The sequence below is a fragment of the Macrobrachium nipponense genome, chromosome 3 (genome assembly GCF_015104395.2).
Source record: "Macrobrachium nipponense isolate FS-2020 chromosome 3, ASM1510439v2, whole genome shotgun sequence".
In the NCBI taxonomy this organism is placed as follows: Eukaryota; Metazoa; Arthropoda; class Malacostraca; order Decapoda; family Palaemonidae; genus Macrobrachium; species Macrobrachium nipponense.
The window spans coordinates 111814058-111836020 of record NC_087202.1 but is presented as its reverse complement, the minus strand read 5'-3'; the positions used below and the strand labels follow the sequence as shown (position 1 = coordinate 111836020).

At 43.9% G+C, this 21963-nt stretch overlaps 1 protein-coding gene across 11 annotated transcripts in view; it reads left to right on the top strand.

Annotated features, from left to right (window-relative positions):
• Positions 1–21963, top strand: part of LOC135221962 (nuclear distribution protein nudE homolog 1-like) — a 210967-nt gene that overhangs the window by 21751 nt on the left and 167253 nt on the right. For all 11 annotated transcript variants that reach the window (XR_010316140.1, XR_010316141.1, XM_064260020.1 and 8 more), the window contains exon 2: positions 19892–20483. Coding sequence is in view for 9 of the 11 variants with exons in the window: in XM_064260020.1 (XP_064116090.1) it covers positions 20401–20483 (83 nt within the window). In the remaining 2 variants the exon portion in view is untranslated. The remainder of the gene's footprint in view (positions 1–19891; positions 20484–21963) is intronic.

The window sequence follows — 21963 nt, the reverse complement described above, 5'->3', positions numbered from 1 at the left end:
GGTGTTATCAGAAGAGGTAAAGGGACACCTAAGATGGTGGACCGACCCTTTGAAGCTCGCAGAGGGTCTTTCCCTCAAGCTTCAGAACCCCGACATAGTGTTGTTTTCCGACGCGTCTTCCACGGGGTGGGGAGCAACACTGGGGGGGGAGGAAGTGTCAGGCACCTGGAGAGGGGAACAGGTGTCCTGGCACATAAACCTCAAAGAGCTGGCAGCAGTTCATCTGGCCGCTACCAGTTCTTTCAGAACGAAGTCTCCGGCAATGTGGTGCAGATCAACGGACAACACCACAGCCCTGGCATACTCAAGAAACAGGGAGGGAACCCACTCTCGATCCCTGTTTCTTCCTTGCAAAGGAGATCCTGTTATGGGCGAAGGCACACGACGTCTCTATCCTGACGAGATTCATATCAGGGGTAGAAAACGTTCCGTGCAGATCATGGCTCAGTCGACAAGTCAACTTCTGCCGACGGATTGGGGACCCTTCATCAGGAAGTATGCCAGAGGTTGTGGAAGTTATGGGGATGTCCTCTCGTAGACATCTTCGCAACTTCCAGGACAACGAGACTCCCGCTGTACTGCTCACCAGTTCTAGACCCAGGAGCAGTAGCAGTAGACGCCCGTTCTTTGGGACTGGACGGGGCTTAGACGTATATGCCTTTCCCCCGTTCAACGGTCCTAGGGGAAGTGATAAGAAAATTCGCGGCATCAGAGGGAAACGAGGATGACTCTCATCGCCCCCTTCTGGCCAGCGACAGACTGGTTTCACAGGAGGGTCATGTCTTTCTTGTAGACTTTCCGAGGACTCTGCCTCCAAGGATAGATTCTACTCAAACAGCCCCACTTCGAGAGGTATCACAAAAACACCTCCCCGCTCTGAGTCTGACTGCGTTCAGACTATCCAGAAGTTGGCCAGAGCGAGGGGTTTTTTCAAGACCAGTGGCGAGAGCAATCGCAACGGCAAGAAGACCTTCTTCTATTGCCGTATACCAATCCCAAGTGGGCTGTTTTCCGGAGCTGGTGCAGGAAGAAAGACATTTCCTCCACCTCTACCTCTGTGAGCCAGATCGCAGACTTCCTTCTCTACTTGAGAAATGAAGTTCGCTTAGCGGTGCCTACGATAAAAGGCTACAGAAGTGTGCTTTCTGTAGTCTTTAGGCATAGAGGACTGGACTTAGCCAACAACAGAGACCTTCATGATCTTAAGTCTTTCGAGACTTCGAAGGTACCCCAACCAAGAGTCCCTTCTTGGAACTTAGACATTGTTCTAAAGTTTTTGACGTCCAGTATTTTTGAACCGCTCAACTTAGCTTCGCTTAGAAACCTGACAAGGAAGACACTTTTTCTAACTGCTCTGGCGACGGCGAAGAGAGTTAGTGAGATCCAGGCTATAAGCAAGCATGTTGGGTTAAGAACTCTGATGCTGTTTGTTCTTTAAGCCCTTTGTTCTTAGCAAAGAACGAAAACCCGTCCACAAACCTTGGCCCAAGACATTTGAAATCAAGGGTTTGACAGAGATCGTGGGTAATGAGCCAGAGAGAGTCCTGTGCCCTGTCAGGGCTCTCAAATTCTATCTAGACAGAACGAAGGACTGTAGAGGACCTTCGGGCAACTTGTGGTGCTCGGTTAAGAAGCCCGATCTTCCCATGTCAAAGAACGCGCTTTCTTTCTTCTTGAGAGACACCATTAAGGAAGCTCATTCCACATTAGTGATAGTGACATGAAACTGTTAAAAGTGAATGCCCAACGAGGTGAGGGCTATTTCGACCTCGATAGCCTTTCACAGGAATATGGCACTCAGTGACATTTTGAGTGCCAACATATTGGCGGAGCAACTCGGTGTTCGCTTCACACTACCTGCGGGAGGTGAAAGACGACATACGAACATTGCTCGTCGCTTGGACCATACGTCGCTGCAGACACTGTTTTGGGGACAGGAGGTAGCACTCATCCTTTCCTTTAGTGGTTAGGTGAGCTTTTAATCGTGTGTGTTTTTGTTTTGGGTGTTGGGGATCGCCCGAGGCGGATCTCCCTTCTTTAGTCTAGTTTAGTGGTATACCTTTGGTAGACTAGGCCAGGTGGTTTTTTTACTTCATTGCCCTCATTGTATGGTCAATGTCTAGTCACATCGTGGTCACGCCCCCGTTGACAGATCATCCTGAGTGCACCAGCTATATAGGTCTCTACCTCGCTGGCAACTCTAATAGCACAAGCAGACTTACGCGGCAGTAACCACGAAGTCAGCTATGCTAACAGGTAAGGAATCAAGATATCAGTTATCTGCATATATATGTTTCCTAAAATCTTCTATTCTGTCTACTCCCACCACCAAAGGTGGGATTCAGCTATATATATATCTGACAGGTAAGTTTCATGAACAAAATGATATTGTTAAGATACAATAAAGTTTGTTCATACTTACCTGGCAGATATATATAATCAAGTACCCACCCACCTCCCCTCAGGAGACAGTGGAAATAAAAATTATGAATAGAAAATGGGAATGATTCCTGATACCCGCCTCCCAGCGGCGGGAATGGGTACTAACCACCTGACTCCCACTACGTGTGTCGTAAGTTTTTTAATTTCTGTCGGACTTCGGAAAATACAGCTATATATATATCTGCCAGGTAAGTATGAACAAACTTTATTGTATCTTAACAATATCATTTTTCTGAAGTCCGACAGAATTTTAAAAACTTCCGACACACGCAGTGGTCGGCCAGGTGGTTAGTACCCATTCCCGCCGCTGGGAGGCGGGTATCAGGAACCATTCCCATTTTCTATTCATAATTTTTCTGTCGCTGGTGCTGAAAACACCTGTTTTCAGTACCTCCGTCTTAGGATTTTGGAAACTTCATTGCCGCTAAGTATCCTAATTGTCTTTTGATTTATTTACTTGGATTTGTGGGATTTGTGGCTAGGCATACGCTATCTTAAATTGATTTGAATTTGATTCATTTTTGCATAAAATATCTGAATCTAGTTAGGCTAGTTTCAGACGGGGTTGTCTGCAAAGATAGGGTGTGGCTACCGAAAGCTTCGGTAGATCCGCACTTGGTATGTACGAGGGGTATGGGTCTTGCTTCTTTGTTGAGATTTGTCATGTAAGGAGTGTGAGACTTTGTCTATTCCGTAAGGAAGACGTATGATTCGTATGTACGCAATTAATCAGTAAACATGTCTAATTCGTAAGGAAGACGTATGATTCGTATGTACGCAATTTAATCAGTAACAAAAGTCAGGGTAGTGAACCTGCTAAACCTTCCTGTAGACTTTATTTTGCCTAACCCTGTAGTATGGCCTACGGCTATGAATATGTCTACGAGAGGTGCTCGCTCTCCTTCATTGCTGTGAAGTGCTACCTTCTGTAATTGTTACTCTAACCCTGCAGTGTTGCCTTCGGGCCCTAAGCAGTGTCTGTAGAGGAATTACCCTTTCTCTGATTCTCTTTCGATTCGTATCTTAGAATCGAAAGTGCTTGCTTTAGAGAGTAAAAGTGAAGTGCAGAAGTGCAGTGATACCCCTTGTGTAGTGGAGGGTGCGTCAGATCGGCCTCGTTTCGCCTCTAGGCCGGGACCTCTGCTTGACTCCCAGGACCCGGGGAGGGAGCATGTCGAAAGCCTAGGAGGGTTACAAGGAACCCCCACCGATCTGGCGTGCCTTCGGCAGTTTCTGATGAAAATCCCCAGACTGCCAAAGTGCGTGCGCGTGCACGAATCCTGAAAGATTGCTTCTCGTCCTCCGAAGCGTCCTCCCCATGCAGGGGTTGGAGCTTTCGGAAGGACTCGCGCCCTCTAAATAGAAGCTTTATAGAAGAGGACGCTTCACGCCTCTCTCTCTCTCTCGTTATGCGTTTCAGTGAGAAGTAAGAAGGCGGAACGTCGCCTGAACTCGTGTCCGTCTTTCCACCGAGAAATAAGTAAAAGAAGTCATAGTAGCAGGGAAGCCTTTATTGAGAGCGGACGCCCGGACGCTCGGATGGACTCCAGGCGCGCGCGGGTGCACGCCAAGTGCGCGCCAGTGGACGCCGAGCTAGCTCCAGTGGACGCCGAGCGCGCTCCAGTGGACGCCGAGCGCGTTCCAGTGGACGCCGAGCGCGTTCCAGTGGACGCCGAGCGCGCGCCAGTGGACGCCGAGCGTTGCACCAGCGCACGCCAGGTGTGTCGCCTGGCTGAACGTTTCTGTTGAACTCTTCAAGCTCTTGTTTCAGATATGGGCCTAAAGAATGTTTACCTCTACCTCCGGTGATACCTTCTACCTCACCTGCAAAGAATGTGAAGTAGGCAGTGCTTCGGAGGAAGTTTAAAGTGAACAGACAACTTCTTCGAAACCCACCAGCAAAAGACATCGGGTTTGTTTCGTGGAATTCAAGAGGTCTCTGTCAATTAATATTGCTTTTCGCATAGGTGGATGGAGTTAAGGAAAGCTCAAGGGAAGATCTCGTTTGCTCTACCGCAACCTTTGCCATTCGGCAATAAATAATTTAAGTTGCCACTACCGCAGTCAAGACTTTGCGATAAGGCAGTTACGGGTTATGTAAGGCTCGATGTCCTGCACGTCAGGACTCTCGGCAAACGTTCAGTGGGATTCTTGCAAAGGCACTCATCAAAAGGACGCTCTTCAGGAAAGCGCAAGACAGGACTTCCTTTGTTGCCATACTGCCAATATTAATTTTTAAGCTTTAGCAGGCATTAGTTGTGATACGGGAGAGGAAGCTGGTTGGAGAGTTTCTTCCTCTTCCCAGGATAATTTTGCAAGCTTTTTAGCCCATCTGAAAGGGTTTTTCAGATGATAGATTTTGTTATTTTCTAGTCGGGACTACGCTGCCGAATTGAACATCGTCGTTCTACCTGCCGTAAGCCCAGTCTCTTAACAGGATTCTTGCCCCTTCCTCGTTTGAGACGGGAATCGATTAAATGCTTGACTCCCTGGATTACGTTTTTGTCAATTCAGTGACTTCCCCCCATTGACAATACTTTCGTTTTGTCAAGTAAGTGGGTATCCCCTCATTGACAAAATATCTCTTTGTCCCGTAAATGGGTTAGTTCTCATTGACAAACATCTCATTAACTTGATATTGCGTAAGCGAATAAGCTCTTATTGACAAGATTCGGAAGAGCTCTCATTCGTCATTCGCAGACTCGTACAAGAAATAGACTTGTAGACTACGTCAATGAACGCTTATGTCCAGTAACATAAGAAGCTTGAGCTGACTGCTTCGATTCTCTTAAGTTTTGTTCATGAAACTTGCCTGTCAGATATGTATGTAGCTGTATTTCCGAATTCAGCTATATATAGTCTGCCAGGTAAGTATGAACAAACTTTATTGTGATATAATTTCATATTTTGCCTTGCGTTATTTTACTTCTGGTTGGTTCAAGTCATATACGCTTGCTGTAGTTACCTCTTCGGATGGCAACCGAGAGGTCTATTGTCTACTTTAAGGACATTTAATCGTTACTCCCTGCAGCCTTCCAGGAGTTTCCGATTTATCTTTTACCGTTGTATGGTAGTGTTCTGACGACACAAAACGCATCTATATATTTAGCGTTTTCTGTTTCGCTTAAATATACCAGCTTGAGAGTCTTTCGGCTCAAAAAAACCAATAACGGACCTATTTCTTCGTAGAATAGGGTAGCTGGCAACCCAGACATAAAGTTAAGAGACGACGTTCGTAAGCTGCTGGCTGCTGCTGTCACGCTGTGTCTGTCTTCCAGTCCAACCGAGCCAGTAACAGATCGGGCGCTGTCAGCTGCGTTACGTAAGTTACTCTGTCTCTCTCTCCTGCGGGATTGACTGACTAACGTATCTCTGTGCTGGCGGTTACGTCTCTCCTGCGGGATTGACTGACTAACTGTAACTCTGCCCTACAATCACGGACTTTAGGCCTAAGATTGAGGGGATTTCTTACGTGAATGAATAAACGGTTGCATTCGTTTTTGCCTTACTATGTTCAACAGAGTTATCTCTTAATCCTTTCGGTGCTCGTTACCGCACGGTATAGAACTACGAGTCTACCGCAACATTGCACTTTTATATGCTCTCCTGCTTAGGCAAAGCGCAGCCTTTTTAGGGAAGTAAGCATACTCGGGGAGGGAAGGGAATGGATGAGCTTGCTGGGACCATTTCCTTCCTGAAGAGTTTGTTTCCCCGAATAGACTGCAATTCAGACCACAGTTTTTTCCTACCGGGAACTGAAAATATTATTCAAGTCTAGGAATGATTCTGAACATCTCTCAGTGCGTTTATCACCTGAGGTGATAGAAAGAAGGTGCCTGACATCTGGGATAGGGTTTTTCAGATGTCCTGGATCTTAATCTGAAAGAAGTAAAAGCGATTCGGTAGTCCCCCTCCAGTCCTCGTACGAGTTTTGGGAACCAGTGGTCCAGATCAACTCTGATATTCCACAGCTCTCTCATATCTTAAGAAGTATCTTCTCTCAGTCCCTGTTCGAGTTTACGAGAAAGCCTATTATAACAACAGGCGTAGAATGTAACGATCCTCTAGAGGTTCGTTACCGGATTGCGAAAGTCCGTACGAATCGTCTCGATCGACGGCAGCAACTATTGACTTCCGAGTGGAATCTTTCTTTAGAAGTAAGTTGAGAGTGTGGAGACTTTAGGGACGCCCTTTCATTCTTCTCTTCGATATGTTGAGGACGAAGAGGCTTCTTCTTCTCTGCTCCCTTATTCTCGATCCGGGATCGGTACCATTAAACGCCATCCTATGAATATTGAACGGGGATGGATATTTAGTCTCTTTTCCCCTTTTTTCAATCGCTTAGGAAATGTAATAAGAGGATTTATGACGTCACAGGGAGCGACAATGACGCTGATCGCCCCATGTTGGCCTTCAGGATCCTGGATTCACAGAGGTCACATACTTCCTAGTTCACTTTCCAAGGACCTTTGCCGAGAGAGTCGGTCTACTCTAACTCGAAAGGTACCTATAACCTCTCCGCTCTGAGTCTTGACTACGTTCAGGCTATCGAGATGTTGACAGGAATAAGATTACCGTCTTCCATTTCCGTCTGAAGAATGGGATAAGCTGGCAGTCACAACTATTAAAAGAATACGCAAATATGTTGTTGACGGCCTTTGGCTCAGAGATTTGCGTCTGTCAAACAACAAGCCCTTCACGATCTTTGAGTTGTGAATCTCGAACCTCGCTCACCATCTACTTTTTTTGTCTCACTGTTTTCTCGGAGTCCAGACACTTTCGTGCGAGATCAGGCGACATATAGTAGCCCTGAGTTTCTTGTTGACGAAGTCGGTTGCGTTTATACACCCCCGATGATCGTGTAACATGAGACCAGGTTGGACTGTCAGGCATTCTTCCTTCGGGACTGAATCGCCTTTTTGCTCCTCGCTCCTTTCTCTGGCACCAGAAGCTCGAGTCAGGAGTTGATTCGCTGACGACGTTGGGTTGCGTTGATACACCCCCAAGGTTTGCTTAGATTGAATCGCCCAGGCAGTCCAGACACTCATCCTTCAGCGAAGAATAGTGCCTTATGGTCTTCAGGGTACAGCCTTGCTGTCCTTGATTCGTCTGACTGGGTCAACTGGTCGGTCACCTGACTTTAGTACAGACGGACTGACTGTGCATGTCCAGATCGAAGCTTTCAATATGGAACTTAGACGTAGTCTGAAGTTCTTGATGTCAAAGCATTCGAACCTCTCCTACCTGTTAACTTCTTGCATGTGATCAGGAAGGCCTTCTTCTAACCACCTAGATACGACAAAGAGGGTTAGTGAGATTTTAAGCCATCGTCACAAGTTTGGCTTTAGAGAACACCAGGCGGTGTGCTCTCTAACCCTTCCGTTGTGGCCTAAGAATGGTAACCCGTTTTGTCCTTGGGCCAGGAGCTTGGAAGCAAGGATGGCACAAGTTAGTGGGCAGGAGCCAGAGAGAGTCCTGTGCCCTGTCGGGTCTCTCAAGTTTTATCTACATAAAACTCAAGAAAGTCGAAGTCAATCGGGCAATCTGCAGTGTTCCGAAAAAGACCAGACTTGCCCCCATATCGAAGAACAGCCTGGCTTTAGGTGTTAAGGAGTTCTTTCAAAAATGCTCCTTCATTCGTGTTTGCACAAAGATTTGAAATCTTTATCTGAATGATCACGAGGTGAGGGCGCGGCCTCGGAAGCATTTCAACAGAGCATGGCACTCAGCAACATCCTGAGTACCATGTTTTAGCGAAGCAACTCTGTGTTCACTTCACACTCCCTGCGAGATGTGAAGATGGCATATGAGATCTGCTGCTCGCTAGGGCGCCATAGTGTCTGCAGACACAATCTTGGGGGCAAGAAGTACCACTCATCCTATCCTGTAGAAAATGGTTAGGAAGAGCTCTTAATTTAGTTGTTGAGTCGCCGACAACGGCGACTTCTAACTTCTTAAGCCTTAGTTAACACACCTTAACTTTGGCTAGGTTGGTCAGGTGGTGATATATATATTATATATATATATTTATTTACTTCTTAGCCCTCATGGTATGGTCAATATGGTCTAGTCACGTCGTGGTCTCGCCCTTGTGGACAAATCTCCTGGATGCCACCACCTATATAGTTTCTAACCTCGCTGGCAACTCACGTAGCACAAGCAGACTTACGTGGCAGTAACCACGAAGCCAGCTATGCTAACAGGTGGAACCAAGATGTAAATCATCTGCATGCATTTGTTTCCCAAAATCCTTCTATTCTGTCCCTTCCCACCTCCAAAGGTGGGATTCAGCTATATATATATCTGACAGGTAAGTTTCATGAACAAAATGATATTGTTATGATACAATAAAGTTTGTTCATACTTACCTGGCAGATATATATAATCAAGTACCACCCACCACCATTCCCCCTCAGGGGGACAGTGGAAATAAAAATTATGAATAGAAAATGGGAATGGTTCCTGATACCGCCTGCCCCCCAGCGCGGGAATGGGTACTCAACCACCTGGCCGGACCACTGCGTGTGTCGGAAGTTTTTAAAATTCTGTCGGACTTCAGAAAAATACAGCTATATATATATCTGCCAGGTAAGTATGAACAAACTTTATTGTATCATAACAATATCATTTTTATACATTTAACTTACCTGTCAGATATATACTTAGCTATTTGACTCCGTCGTCCGACAGAAATTCGAATTTCGCGCACACGCTACCTGTAGGTCAGGTGATCTACTTACCTGCCGCTGGGTGGCAGGACTAGGAACCATCCCCATGTTCTATCATATTTTTTCTGTCGGCCATACTGGCAACATCGTTGTGGGTATCTCCGGCTGGATTCGTATTTTGCATCGCAATTGATCTTCGTTTGGACTTCTCGGTGACGTATTTGCATTGATTGTACTGGCATACGCGATTGTGGACCGTTTTTGGAATTTGATTTGGATTGTTCAACATGATGTCTGATTCTGGAAATGTGGTGAGAATGTGTGTGAATGTGGGTTGTAAAGTTAGGATGCCGAAGGCATCGATTGATCCTCATACTATTTGCAAGAAATGCAGGATGTATGAAGTTTCTTTTGGTAATACTTGTAATGAATGCAAGGATTTGAGTGCGGAAGAATGGAAATCTCTAACCTCATACTTGAAGAAGTTAGAAAGAGACAGGGTGAGGAGGTCTTCTTCCAAACCTTTATCTAGTTCTAGCGGGGTTATCAGTAATATATTACCCCTCTTCCTCCTTTTACTGCCCATCTAATGTGCCTGCTCCTTTATTAGAACACACAGATTCGGCATCTGAGATTGCGAATCTTAAAGTCGCCCTTCGGAAAATGGAAACCAAAATGGCGGCCTATGAAGGTAAGCCCCCAGTTTGATTATGTGCTGTGGATAGTGATATAAGTGTTCCCCAGTGCAGTGGAGGGGGCGTCTGATTGTCTCCCACAAACGCTCCCAGGCCTAGACCTCTTTCAAGCTCCCAAGCCCAGAGGAGAAGGAATGTCGAAAGCCGTAAGGAGGTTGTGGAGGATCCCCAACAGTCAGACGTCCCTTCGGCATTTTCTGTATCGCCACAGAATGCCAGAGAACGCTACAGAAAAAAGCGTTCTGCCGTGAGTGTTTCTCCTCCTCGGAGAATTCCTCACCTAAAAGAGGTTGGAGATCGGCGGATCTTTCTCGCCCCCTTAAAAGACGTTTGGATGAACCCAGGATTACTTCTAGTCCTGAGCGTTTTCAAGAGGAGGACCATTCAGTAATTAAACAACCGAGGGTAGACAATAATGAACAGACTAAAAGAATCCTTCGCACTATGCAGGATTCCATCACTTCTCTTGTGGGAGTTCTGTATAAAGACCCTCCCAGAAGGAAAGACGATTTCCTGCCTATTAAGAAGTCTAGGCTATCGAGGGTTCAGACTCGCCATAGTAATTTGTCTTCCTCTGATTTGGAATCGGATTCATCAGCCTTGCATTGGCCGAGCAGGATCCGTTCTCCTGTCAAACGTAGGCACGAGACGCCAGACAAAAGCGTCGAGTTTGCTAGACGTGAAACGTCAGCCAGGCGCGAAGCGCTTTACAGACGCGAGTCGCCAGTCAGGCGCGTCGAGCATTCCAAGCGCGAGACGTCAACCAGACGCGAGACGCCAGTGTGTATCGAGGCGCCAAGTAGACGCGAGCGTCAAGATAGGCGCGTCACGCCAACCAGAAGCAGGACGCCTCCCAGGAGCGAGGCGCCAGGCAAGCGCCAGGACGCTACGAGGCGCGAGACGTCAACAAGAAGCAGGACGCCTCTCAGGAGAGAGTCGCCAGGCAAGCGCCAGGACGCTCCAAAGCGGTTGACGCCAGCCAGAAGCATGACGCCTCCCAGGAGCGAGGCGCTAGGCAAGCGCCAGGACGCTTCGAGGCGCGAGACGTCAACAAGAAGCGTGACGCCTCTCAGGAGAGAGTCGTCAGGCAAGCGCGAGGACGCTCCAAAGCGGTTGACGCCAGCCAGAAGCAGGACGCCTCCCAGGAGCGAGGCGCTAGGCAAGCGCCAGGACGCTTCGAGGCGCGAGACGTCAACTAGAAGCGTGACGCCTCTCAGGAGAGAGGCGCGTGGCAAGCGCGAGGACGCTCCAAGGCGCGTGACGTCATCCAGAGGCGTGACGCCTCCCAGGAGAGAGGCGCCAGGTAAACGCGAGGACGCTGCAAGTTCGCGAGAACGCCAGCCAAGCTTACGCCTCCAACGCGAGGGCTTCTTCTAGACGTGAGGCCTCTACTAGTTATGGGGACGGTGTTGTTAGTAGTCCTTCACCTACTAGAAACTTTTCTCCTGGAGCGGCTTCTCCTGATAGAGAATCGTTCAGGAAAGAGCGATCTCCTTCTAACCTGGAACTTGAAGAGATTTCTGAGGAAGAAGTTTCAACTAACGAGGGACTTTCCAATTATAAAGTTTTAGCCTCGTTACTTCTAGAGGAGTTTGCGGATTCTCTTAGTCCTGCAGCTCCTCCTTCGCCGAGATCTCTGTTTTCGAGCACAAAAACCCCGAAATCCTCGGCTTTCTTAAAGATGAAACCGGCGATCTCAATGAAGAAAGCCCTCCAGTCTTTAGATTCGTGGCTTTTATCTAAAAAGGAAACTTTGAGAACGGTTTATTGCTCTCCTCCCTCCAAACTGACGGGGAAAAGAGGCATTTGGTATAAGACAGAAGAGGCGATGGGATTGATGCTCCCTTCGTCTGCAGATTCAGATTTCTCGAGTCTTGTAGATGTCTGTGAAGACAGAGTCTCTCAATTCAGCAAAGGCGTCCTGGAGTATGTCGGAATTAGATCAGCACCTTAAGGGAATTTTTCACGTCTTAGAGGTGTTCAACTTCTTGGATTGGTCTCTTGGGGTGCTGGCTAAGAAGACGAGTGAGCCAGATTTTCTGGATCCAGAAACTTTGCACAGTGTCCTATCTTGCATGGATAAGGCTGTGCAAGATGGTTCTGGTGAGTTGGCGGCTCTTTTTGGATCTGGAATGTTAAAGAAAAGATTCTCTTTACAGTTCCTTTCTGACGAAAGAGTTTCTCCCTTTCCTTCAGAGGTCCGCTCTATTATTCGCACCTCTGTCAGAACATCTGTTTCCTTCATCTTTAGTGAAGGATGTTGCAAGATCCTTGTCGGAAAAGGCTACGCAGGACCTTCTTGTACAATCTACAAAGAAAAGTAGACCTGCAGTTACTACTCAGAAGAAGTGGCTCGGACTCCAGTGGTGCTCTTTTTCGTGGAGCCCCTTCAACTCGAATCAACTTCGAAGAGAAGACCCTTCGACAAGCGAGGGAGGTCTTCCTTCCGCTCTTTTAAAAAGAGCAAATAGCAGCCATGTCCTCCAAGCACAGGTAGGGGCCAGACTTCAATACTTTCTGGATGCCTGGTCCGTAAGAGAAGCAGATCCCTGACTCTGTCTGTCCTACAGAAGGGGTTACATCATCCCTTCGTAGACAGACCTCCTTTGGCAACATCTCCAAAGGATTTGTCGACGAGTTACAAGGACCCTGGACTGAACGAGACTCTCCTTCAGACGGTGGTGTCGATGAGGGACAAGAATGCAATAGAGCTAGTGCAAGATCCTTTCTCCCCGGGGTTTTACAACCGCCTTTTCTTGGTTCCAAAGGCTTCGGGGGGATGGAGACCCGTCCTAGATGTAAGTGTCCTGAACAGGTACGTGGAGAAAAAGAAGTTCTCCATGGAGACTTCAGCTTCAGTTCTGTCTTCCCTACGTCAGGGAGATTGGATGGTATCCCTGGACCTTCAGGATGCTTACTTTCATGTTCCGATTCACCCATCGTCAAGAAAATATCTAAGATTTGTTGTTCAAGGACAAATCTTGCCAATTCAGGGCCTTGTGCTTCGGCCTACTACGACCGCCCCTCAGGTATTCACGTATCTGATGCGGAACGTGGCCAAATGGCTTCATTTAGAAGGGATAAACATCTCAATGTATCTCGACGATTGGCTAATCCGGGCCAAGTCGGAGAAGAAACGGTTTGTTTGGAGGACCTACAGTCTACTTTGAACCTAGCAAAGACGTTAGGATTACTCGTGAACCTCGAGAAATCGCAGATGATCCCCAGTCAGAACTTAGTCTATTTGGGGATTCGGATGGATTCTCGGGGTTTTCGGGCTTTTCCGTCCCAGGAAAGGATTGCTCAGGGATTACAGAAAATCTCGAGCTTCCTAGAGAAAGAACGGAGTTCGGTGAGGGAGTGGTTAAGTCTTCTGGGAACCCTTTCCTCACTAGAACAGTTCATCTCGCTAGGAAGACTCCACCTTCGCCCTCTTCAATTCTTCCTAAGAAGAATTTGGAGTTGGAAGAACGGGCAACTTTCGGACACTTTCAGTATTCCTCTGGAAGTAAAGAATCATCTGAAGTGGTGGATTTTTCCCTTAGAAAGAACGAGGGCTTGTCTCTAGAAGTTCGGAACCCAAACCTAATCTTGTTCTCAGACGCTTCAGAGAAGGGATGGGGAGCGACTCTAGGGACAAAAGAAATATCAGGCCAATGGAGGAAGGATCAGCTAGACTGGCATATAAACTCCAAAGAACTTTATGCCGTTCTTCTAGCTCTAAAAGCCTTCGAGACAGAGGTGTTAGGTCAAGTGGTACAGGTCAACTCGGACAACACCACAGCGTTGGCCTATATCAAGAAACAAGGGGGAACTCACTCTCTTTCTCTGTTCCATATAACAAAAGAGCTGTTATATTGGGCAAAAGAAAAGAAAGTGACTCTTCTCACAAGATTCGTGAAAGGAGAGAAGAACATCAGAGCAGACAGGCTAAGCAGGTTAAACCAAGTTCTCCCCACAGAATGGACCCTTCACATTCAGGTGTGTCAAGCTCTGTGGTCCCTGTGGGGCAGTCCACATATAGACCTATTCGCCACCTACCTATCCAGAAGGATAGAGAACTTTTGCTCCTTAGTGGAAGACCCGAGAGAGATAGCGGTGGACGCCAATGCTGCTTGGAACTGGGTCAGGGCCTAGATGGCCTACGCCTTTCCCCCCTTCAAAATGTTAGGAGTGGTGTTAAGAAAATTTGCGGCATCAAGAGGGACGAGACTAACACTCATCGCTCCCTTTTGGCCGTCTCAAGATTGGTTCACAGAGGTACAGGAATGGACAGTGGACTTCCCAAGATCTCTTCCACACAGGAGAGATCTTCTCAAACAACCCCATTTCGAGACGGTACCATCAAAACCTCCCCGCTCTCGCTCTGACTGCCTTTCGACTATCGAAAGACTTGTCAGAGCGAGAGGCTTTTCAAGCAAAGCTTCAAAAGCAATTGCTAGAGCCCGGAGATCTTCAACTATTCGGGTCTACCAATCAAAATGGGATGTTTTTAGAAGATGGTGTAAGAAGAATAAACTGTCCTCTTCCAATACCTCTGTGACCAACATAGCTGATTTCTTGATTTTCCTTAGGGAAAAATCAAAACTATCAGTTTCTACCATTAAAGGTTATCGAAGTATGCTTTCGGCCGTATTTCGAAACAGAGGTTTGAGAATTGCAGAAGATAAAGACCTCCACGATCTTATTAGATCTTTTGAAACCTCAAAAACCTTTTCTCCTCGCACTCTCCGAACCTGAACCTAGATGTAGTTTTGAGATTTCTATCATCCTAGTAGATTTTGAACCTCCTCTCAACGCGTCGTTTAGAGATCTAACGAGAAAATGTATTTTTCTGTTGTCCGTTAGCGACTGCGAAGAGAATTAGTGAAATACACGCTCTAGATTCTCGAGTAGGATTTAAGAGTGATGCGGCAATTTGTTCTTTCCAGACTCTGTTTCTGGCCAAGAACGAGAACCCCTCTAAACCCTGGCCAAAGAGTTTTGAAGTTAAAGGACTTTCAAATCTAGTAGGGAGAGGAATTAGAAAGATCTTTATGTCGGTTAGAGCTTTGAAGTTCTATTTAAAGAAGAAGAATGAACTAAACGGATGTAAACAAAGCCTGTGGTGCGCAGTTCGGGATCCTAGTAGACCAATGTCAAAAAATGCATTAGCATTCTTTGTGAGGAGCATTATTATGGATGCTCATAATGACTGCACTGAAGACTCTTTCAGGACTCTCCGAGTGAAGGCTCATGAGGTTAGAGCGGTAGCCACTTCATTAGCATTTCAGAAGAACATGTCTTTAAAAGACATTGTGGATGCGACTTACTGGAGGTGTAATTCAGTGTTCGCATCGCACTATCTCAAGGATGTTAAAGTAACATATGAAAAGTGTTTCTCTCTGGGTCCTTTTGTATCAGCCGATACAGTGCTGGGGCTGGGAGCACATAACGATCCTTAGAAAAATTTGTATTTGTTCAAAATTTTGATAGTACATAGATCTACCTTGTAAGACGAGTTGTTGGTTTTTTCTGCTGATTAGTATGCTTGCTGGCGCACGGACGTCCGAGCTTGGATCAGTAGGGGAATCAAGAGACGTCTTACTGACTAGATTGTACAAACATTTTTTTTTTTAATTTTATTTTTATTTTTGTACTTTACTGTACGAATGTTTGTAATTCGAGTTTGTGGTCGTTTGCAAGAGGTTAGGGGATAACTTCTTGCAATCTTAGAACTAACATGGATAGGTTGAGGTGATCGGGATCGATGTTGTGCTCCTTGTATAAGGTCTTGTCAAGTAAGTGGATAAGCACCCATTGACGTAGTCCTTCCAGGATCTACCAAGTAAGCGGGTAAGACCCCTTTGGCAGAACCACAAGAACTCTTAGCCATAGATCAATATCTCGCTGAGGCTCTTGAGACTGTCTAGACTCCTGGATTCTATTCATGAAGTCTTCAGTCTAAACAGGTAGGAACCAAGGTTTTATTTATTTATTACCTACAACGATAGTTGTGATTCCTGTTTGATTCTATATTTAGCTGTCTCTTTCCCACCTCCAATGGTGTGAATCAGCTAAGTATATATCTGACAGGTAAGTTAAATGTATAAAAATGATATTGTTATTATACAATAAAGTTTTATACATACTTACCTGGCAGATATATACAAAATTATACCCACCCTACCTCCCCTCAGGAGACAGGCGGTATAGAAAAAATATGATAGAACATGGGGATGGTTCCTAGTCCTGCCACCCAGCGGCAGGTAAGTAGATCACCTGACCTACAGGTAGCGTGTGCGCGAAATTCGAATTTCTGTCGGACGACGGAGTCAAATAGCTAAGTATATATCTGCCAGGTAAGTATGTATAAAACTTTATTGTATAATAACAATATCATATTTCTAGCAAATATTTGCCTATGCAATTATTCTTTTGTCAAAGCCAATGTTTTGTTTCCAATGCTTAGGTGTTAATCTCTTTACATTTAGTATTTACATTCCTATATTATTAACAATTTTTGGCCAGGAAGCAAATGAGGTTATCTACACATTCTTGCACTTCAAGTTACCTTATGTAAGAATAAATTATACACCAAATGTGAGCAGAACTTATAAGAAAATATTTTATGGCATTTTAAAAAAGAAGTGTTCCATATGCCTTGATCAATACAAATAGATATTTTGATTAATAGCCATCTTCAACATACAATGAAAATCATCATCATCTGTCATTCCTCAAAGAAGAGGTAATCTCTACAAATAAATTCATCAGCAATAGATTACATCTCAGAAGGCTTAGATTATTTTTTAGGCCTATAAATCATTTTGCAACATACAGGCAGCTTAAACACTGCCTAAAACTTCAACCTTCAAAGAAAGCTTATAATTTATATTCCTAGTTTGAAAATGTTATGATTGCTGAGCTTATTAGGCCTGCTGTTATAATGCTGAAGAGGTTGTTAAGTTGAACAGCCTGAGGAGCAGGTCAAGCGCTCTGTCATTGGTGGTACCGCTAACCTTATCACGCCGTACTTAAAACTAAGCAATGTGGAAAAAAATAAGTTCAAATCACACAGATTACGAATTATCATGTACATTTTACAAATTATCTATGTATTGTTCAATGTTAATAGTATACTGTAGTTACCCATATCAGATTTTATCAGTATATACTATCTATTTTTTATCCATGATTTTGTAAAACTCCTTATACCATCATTTCCATCTTTTATTCCTTCTTTGTGGGCTAGCCAGATACCAACAACATAGTCACTAATTAAAATTACAGCAGTATGCCCTTAGTAAGAAGAAAAAAGTTTAACACTACTTGGCATGTCGCGCTGAGTCTGGGAATCTGGACGATACAAAAAAGAAGCATGTCACATCAGATTTAAGCCTCACTGTACCATCTATATTATGCAGAAATGCCTCGCCTAGCCTCTCCTGAAATCCCCTTCCTAGATGTCATGACTTTGGCAGAATCAAACTCTGGTTTTTGTCATCAAATATAAGTACTAACCTTAACATTTCATAAAATTCTTGTTTCTTCTTCTGATCTATCTGTTTCTGTTGTTTAACCTAGAACACTTATGGATGATTACTTCCAAAGGTCTGTTTATTCTTATTGCATCATGAACCTAGAATACCATCATTGTTTTGTTTTGTCACGCTGCAATTCCACCCGCACTCATAAATATGGGATTGGGACTCTGCATCGCCAGGAAGGATGCAGACACCTCACGGTAAATTTTAATGAAACTAATCAGGATATAACCAGCAAAGAAGAGAACAACAAATACATATCCAGTAAACATAACTGAAGGAAACATAAAATAACCATTAAAATTGTTGATAAAAAAAAGCCTTGATTAGGGAAGCAGCATATTATGTAATGCTAAAAAGCCCCCCCCCCCTCCCCCCCCCCCCCCCCCCACCCCTCCCCCCCCCCTCCCCCCTTCCCATAAAAAATGAGTGATAAATTGAAATTTTGAAAAAGCTCAAAACGGCTCAGAATAAATATAGAGGAAAAACTTGTTCACTTTAATAGTTTAATTAACGATCTGCTCTGGTTTCGTATTTAGTTTGGCCTACCCATCTTTAGCGGTTAGGTCAGCAACCGTAGTCGGCAGATGCCATACAACAATTATATAAATCAGTCGACCTTTATTCAAAAACGTTAAATTGTAAAGTACGATGTCAAACTAAGTGTGAATGAGTATGGAGGCAGAAGAAGAACCAAAACTTTTAAGAGCTTGCGTATTTGGCCAACACCTTATAAAGCAACAAAATGTGAGCTGGTCAGAGGCACTGAATCAACCATGTGAAGCATCTGAAAAGAAGGTGATGTGAACTAAGTGACTGTCAAATATTTTGGCGCCAGAACTACCGGGGCTACAAGTACAGACGCCAAGCGTAGCGGTCGCAACCACCCTAAACCTAGACAAAGCGAAGGTGTGGCAAATATGTTCAAGGATTATGTAGCTCAGCAACAAACTTTAAATGCCAGCACACTGGTGAAGCAACGATACTAAAGCATTTTATATGACTGGGAAAAGTTTGAATCTTGCCAGACGGCCTGTGAGCAATTGCATTGAAATTGCTCTATTTAAAATGCATTATAGTTGAGTGCGTTCTTTTTATTATTATTAACTAAAATTGGAAGTTGTAAGTTGCTTCTAGAAGAAAAAAAGATCATCGGATGGAGTAGTGTATCACTGAACAGTGGTTTGAGTTTTACATTTTACGTTTAACAGATCTTTCACATCATCAATTGATCCATGGTTCCCCTCCCCCTTCCAACCGAAAGCAACCTGTTTTACAGAACAACACCACTAATAAGCAGTAAATGTGCTTCGCTATAGAACTTCACAGGTCCTTTATTTATTACCGAATATCAACCCCATTGGATTGCGGAAGTTTCCCAATTGAGGTGCATTTGGAACTTCAAAAGTTAAAACGAAGATGCAATGCATTACTATCCTAATATCATTCTCCTTGCATTTAATACGTTTTTATATAATAATATATTAATTAATTTATTTTTCTTCTTTAAAAAGCAAGAACTCCTCTTCCTGTCTTTCCCTTTACCTCTTCTTACTTCCTAATGAACACCATATCTTTGGAAGCTTGAAATTCTAGTCAGTGACCCCCCTGGTCTTGTCCCCCCATATGAGTAAGGTTCATCTGAATAATATATGTAATTGATATGATCGCATAGTTATATATGATCCGATTATGGGTTCTAATAAAATGTGATGTAATATTGAAAATACCACGTTCAAATTAGGTATAATAAATATGTATGGATTGGGATACAGATGGAAGGCTGAAAATTTGACCAGGATAAACGGATTGTCATTTTATTTGGTTCAGTAAACGAATTTTGCTATAAAAACTACAATAAAACAATATAGAGATGGCTTTAGTAATCTCATGACATGTAAAATTGTTCGCTGATAAACATTAGTATATGAGTTTTTGTTAGTTGCCCTTGGGATTTGACATATAGTTATTTCAAGAAATGTAGATATGTTAACCTTGACAGTTTTGATACGTAGTCTGTCATCCAGGTTAGGTTCATGGTAATTGTAAGTATAATGGCCTACCAAACTACGTACCGAGGAGCGTGGCGGGATAATTAATTTATTAAAGCAATCAGATGATTAGTGGATCGCGGGTACATGCCAATAGATAGATATTGGGTTATCAATTCGTCCAAATAAAATGGCTTTGACCTAATATGCAATCGAAATGTGAAAACGAAACATTTAATGATTTTAACACTGGCACAGCGTTATGTGACTATGTAAGAACACTCATGATCAGGAATCTAGTTAAGACAAACTTATAAATATAATTTTGTAGGGGAGGGGGATGGGTTCATGGCCATCCAATTCGTTGTAAGTTGTAAATCTAATTAATGTCATTTTGGCGTGCCCTGCATGTTGGTGCGTATCATATGAATAATTGAATTTAATGTCATCCAGTTATGCTCTTGTCTAATGCTTCTGTTAACAAACCAGTTTGCAGTCGTCTGTTTTTTATTTTTATTTTTTTATTTTTTTTAATCGTAGTGATTTCATGAGAACAAATTCTTTTACAGGTCTGGCGATGGAATGTGAAGTGCACCAGTGACCAGTGACGTTTTGTGCACTCTGGTGGCACATTTTGAAATCATTCTGTGGGAAGAACCATCAGCTGATCTGAACGCTCCGTGTCGTCTGCTGGCTGCTGGCCTCCTTAGTCGAATGGCAGCTGTGGAACGGTGAATTAGTGTGCTTGTGTCTCTGACAACAGTTTCCATATTTTCCTTGTGTTTCCGTTTGATTGCTCACATGATGGCGGAATGATGTGAAACTTGAGGGCGACGTGTGTTTGAAATGAAGAGACGTTGCAAAAAGTTGGGAATTTCGTAAAGCAAGACGCGAATGGTTGTGCGCCAGGACGGGAGTGAGGCGAAGGTGCTTACAAGTCGTAGAGCTGAAAAGTGAAGCGAAACAGCTCTCAGCGATTTTGTCACACAAATATTTCGAAATAGTCGTTTGCGGTGATATCTGGTCTGCACTTATTTTATTATAGTCTCGCCGACCTGATTTTCAACCCTTCGAAGCAATGAGTGGGGAAACATTACAGTTCGGTTCCGCGGAGGAGGAAGCGGAGTTCTGGAAGAAGAAAGCCCTCGAGTATAGACAGAGGTGAGTTACCATTCCTGACATTTGCCTCTCTCGCATTCTCATACTTTCTACCTTCTCCTCCGAACTGCCTTTTCCTCACAAGGAAGCGTGCCTCCTCCTCCTCAGCTACGAAGCTATCACATCATAACACCTGCCAGCTGTTGGGGAGTGCAGGGCTGACGTCAAACATTCTACATGAGCGGAAAAAAGAAGCCAACTTACATAAGATTCATTCTTTCTTCAACGGGAAAAAATGTTTATCTTTTTATGATAGAATGTTAATGAAGAAAATTAGATGAGGAAATATAGGGTAGGGATTTGCACATAAAAAAATTTCACTCGGAAGGTAACGTGGGAAGCTTACCTGGAAAATACCAAAGAGAGGGCGAAAAATTAGTTAATGATACAAGAAATATTGCAACAGTGTGTTCGGGTTCTTATTTACTGCAGATCAATGTCCTAAAATTCTTAAGTATGAGCAGTGGAGTTTAGAGCTCATACATCTGTTGTATTTGTTGGGTGTAACCCAAGGAAATTACGTCACGCGACGCATTTGACATTTGGCGCTATGCCCACAGATCAAGGGGTTTAATGACATTGATTCTAGCGCATTGGATGTCTAAGAAAAGGATGTCTGATCATTATTAGCCAACATGCTTTTGCACGAATTTTAAAGGTGATTTATATTATTATATATCGCGATAGAAAAAGCCTCTGATTGTATGTCAGAATATTTTACGCAATAATTTGGGGGGTGATGTATGATTCAGTTGTATGTAAAATGGTTTGCACACTACAGTACATGATTTTGGATTTTTCTTTGAGTGAAATGGAAATGTTGCAAAATATTAATTTGAAATTGACATTTGTGCTCAGTTAAATTATGCTGATGACATTTTCCACTGTTTTTGCTTGATGTCGATTGGTTATTTAGCGTACTTACTCGTGACATTATCTTTTATAGGTTCGTTATGGTTTGATGCAAGGTCTCTCTAGACCTTGGTTTGACCATCATCATGTTTGAAAAATGACGAATTAGATCATTTTCCTTTTAGCACACGTTTATTGATGATCCATTATACTTTTCTCGGGCAATCCGAACGCAAAGGGAGACCAGTTTTCCCACTAAGATATGATTGTCGGCCTTTGATTATTCTGCCGTTGAAATTCGGTGTGTGTGAATACAGGAAATTCAATCGCCTCCACGTTGTCACAGGAAACGAACTGATCATCAGTGGTAGATATGGTATATAGACCATTAAAAGTACATGTCATTTGCGACATCTGCAAAGGCATTTAGATAATTATGGTTGCCTAACATAAAAAAAAAGGGAAGGGTTGCCAGTGCATAGGGTAATCATTATGCATTCATGCGCATCAGTCCTTTTCTTTATTTGAAATGGACTACGTATTTGCTTCTACTTTTATCATAATTTTTCTGCTGAAATGTTTTCATATGATTGTGTTTGTTTTCTCCTTATATCACACATACTCTTGGATT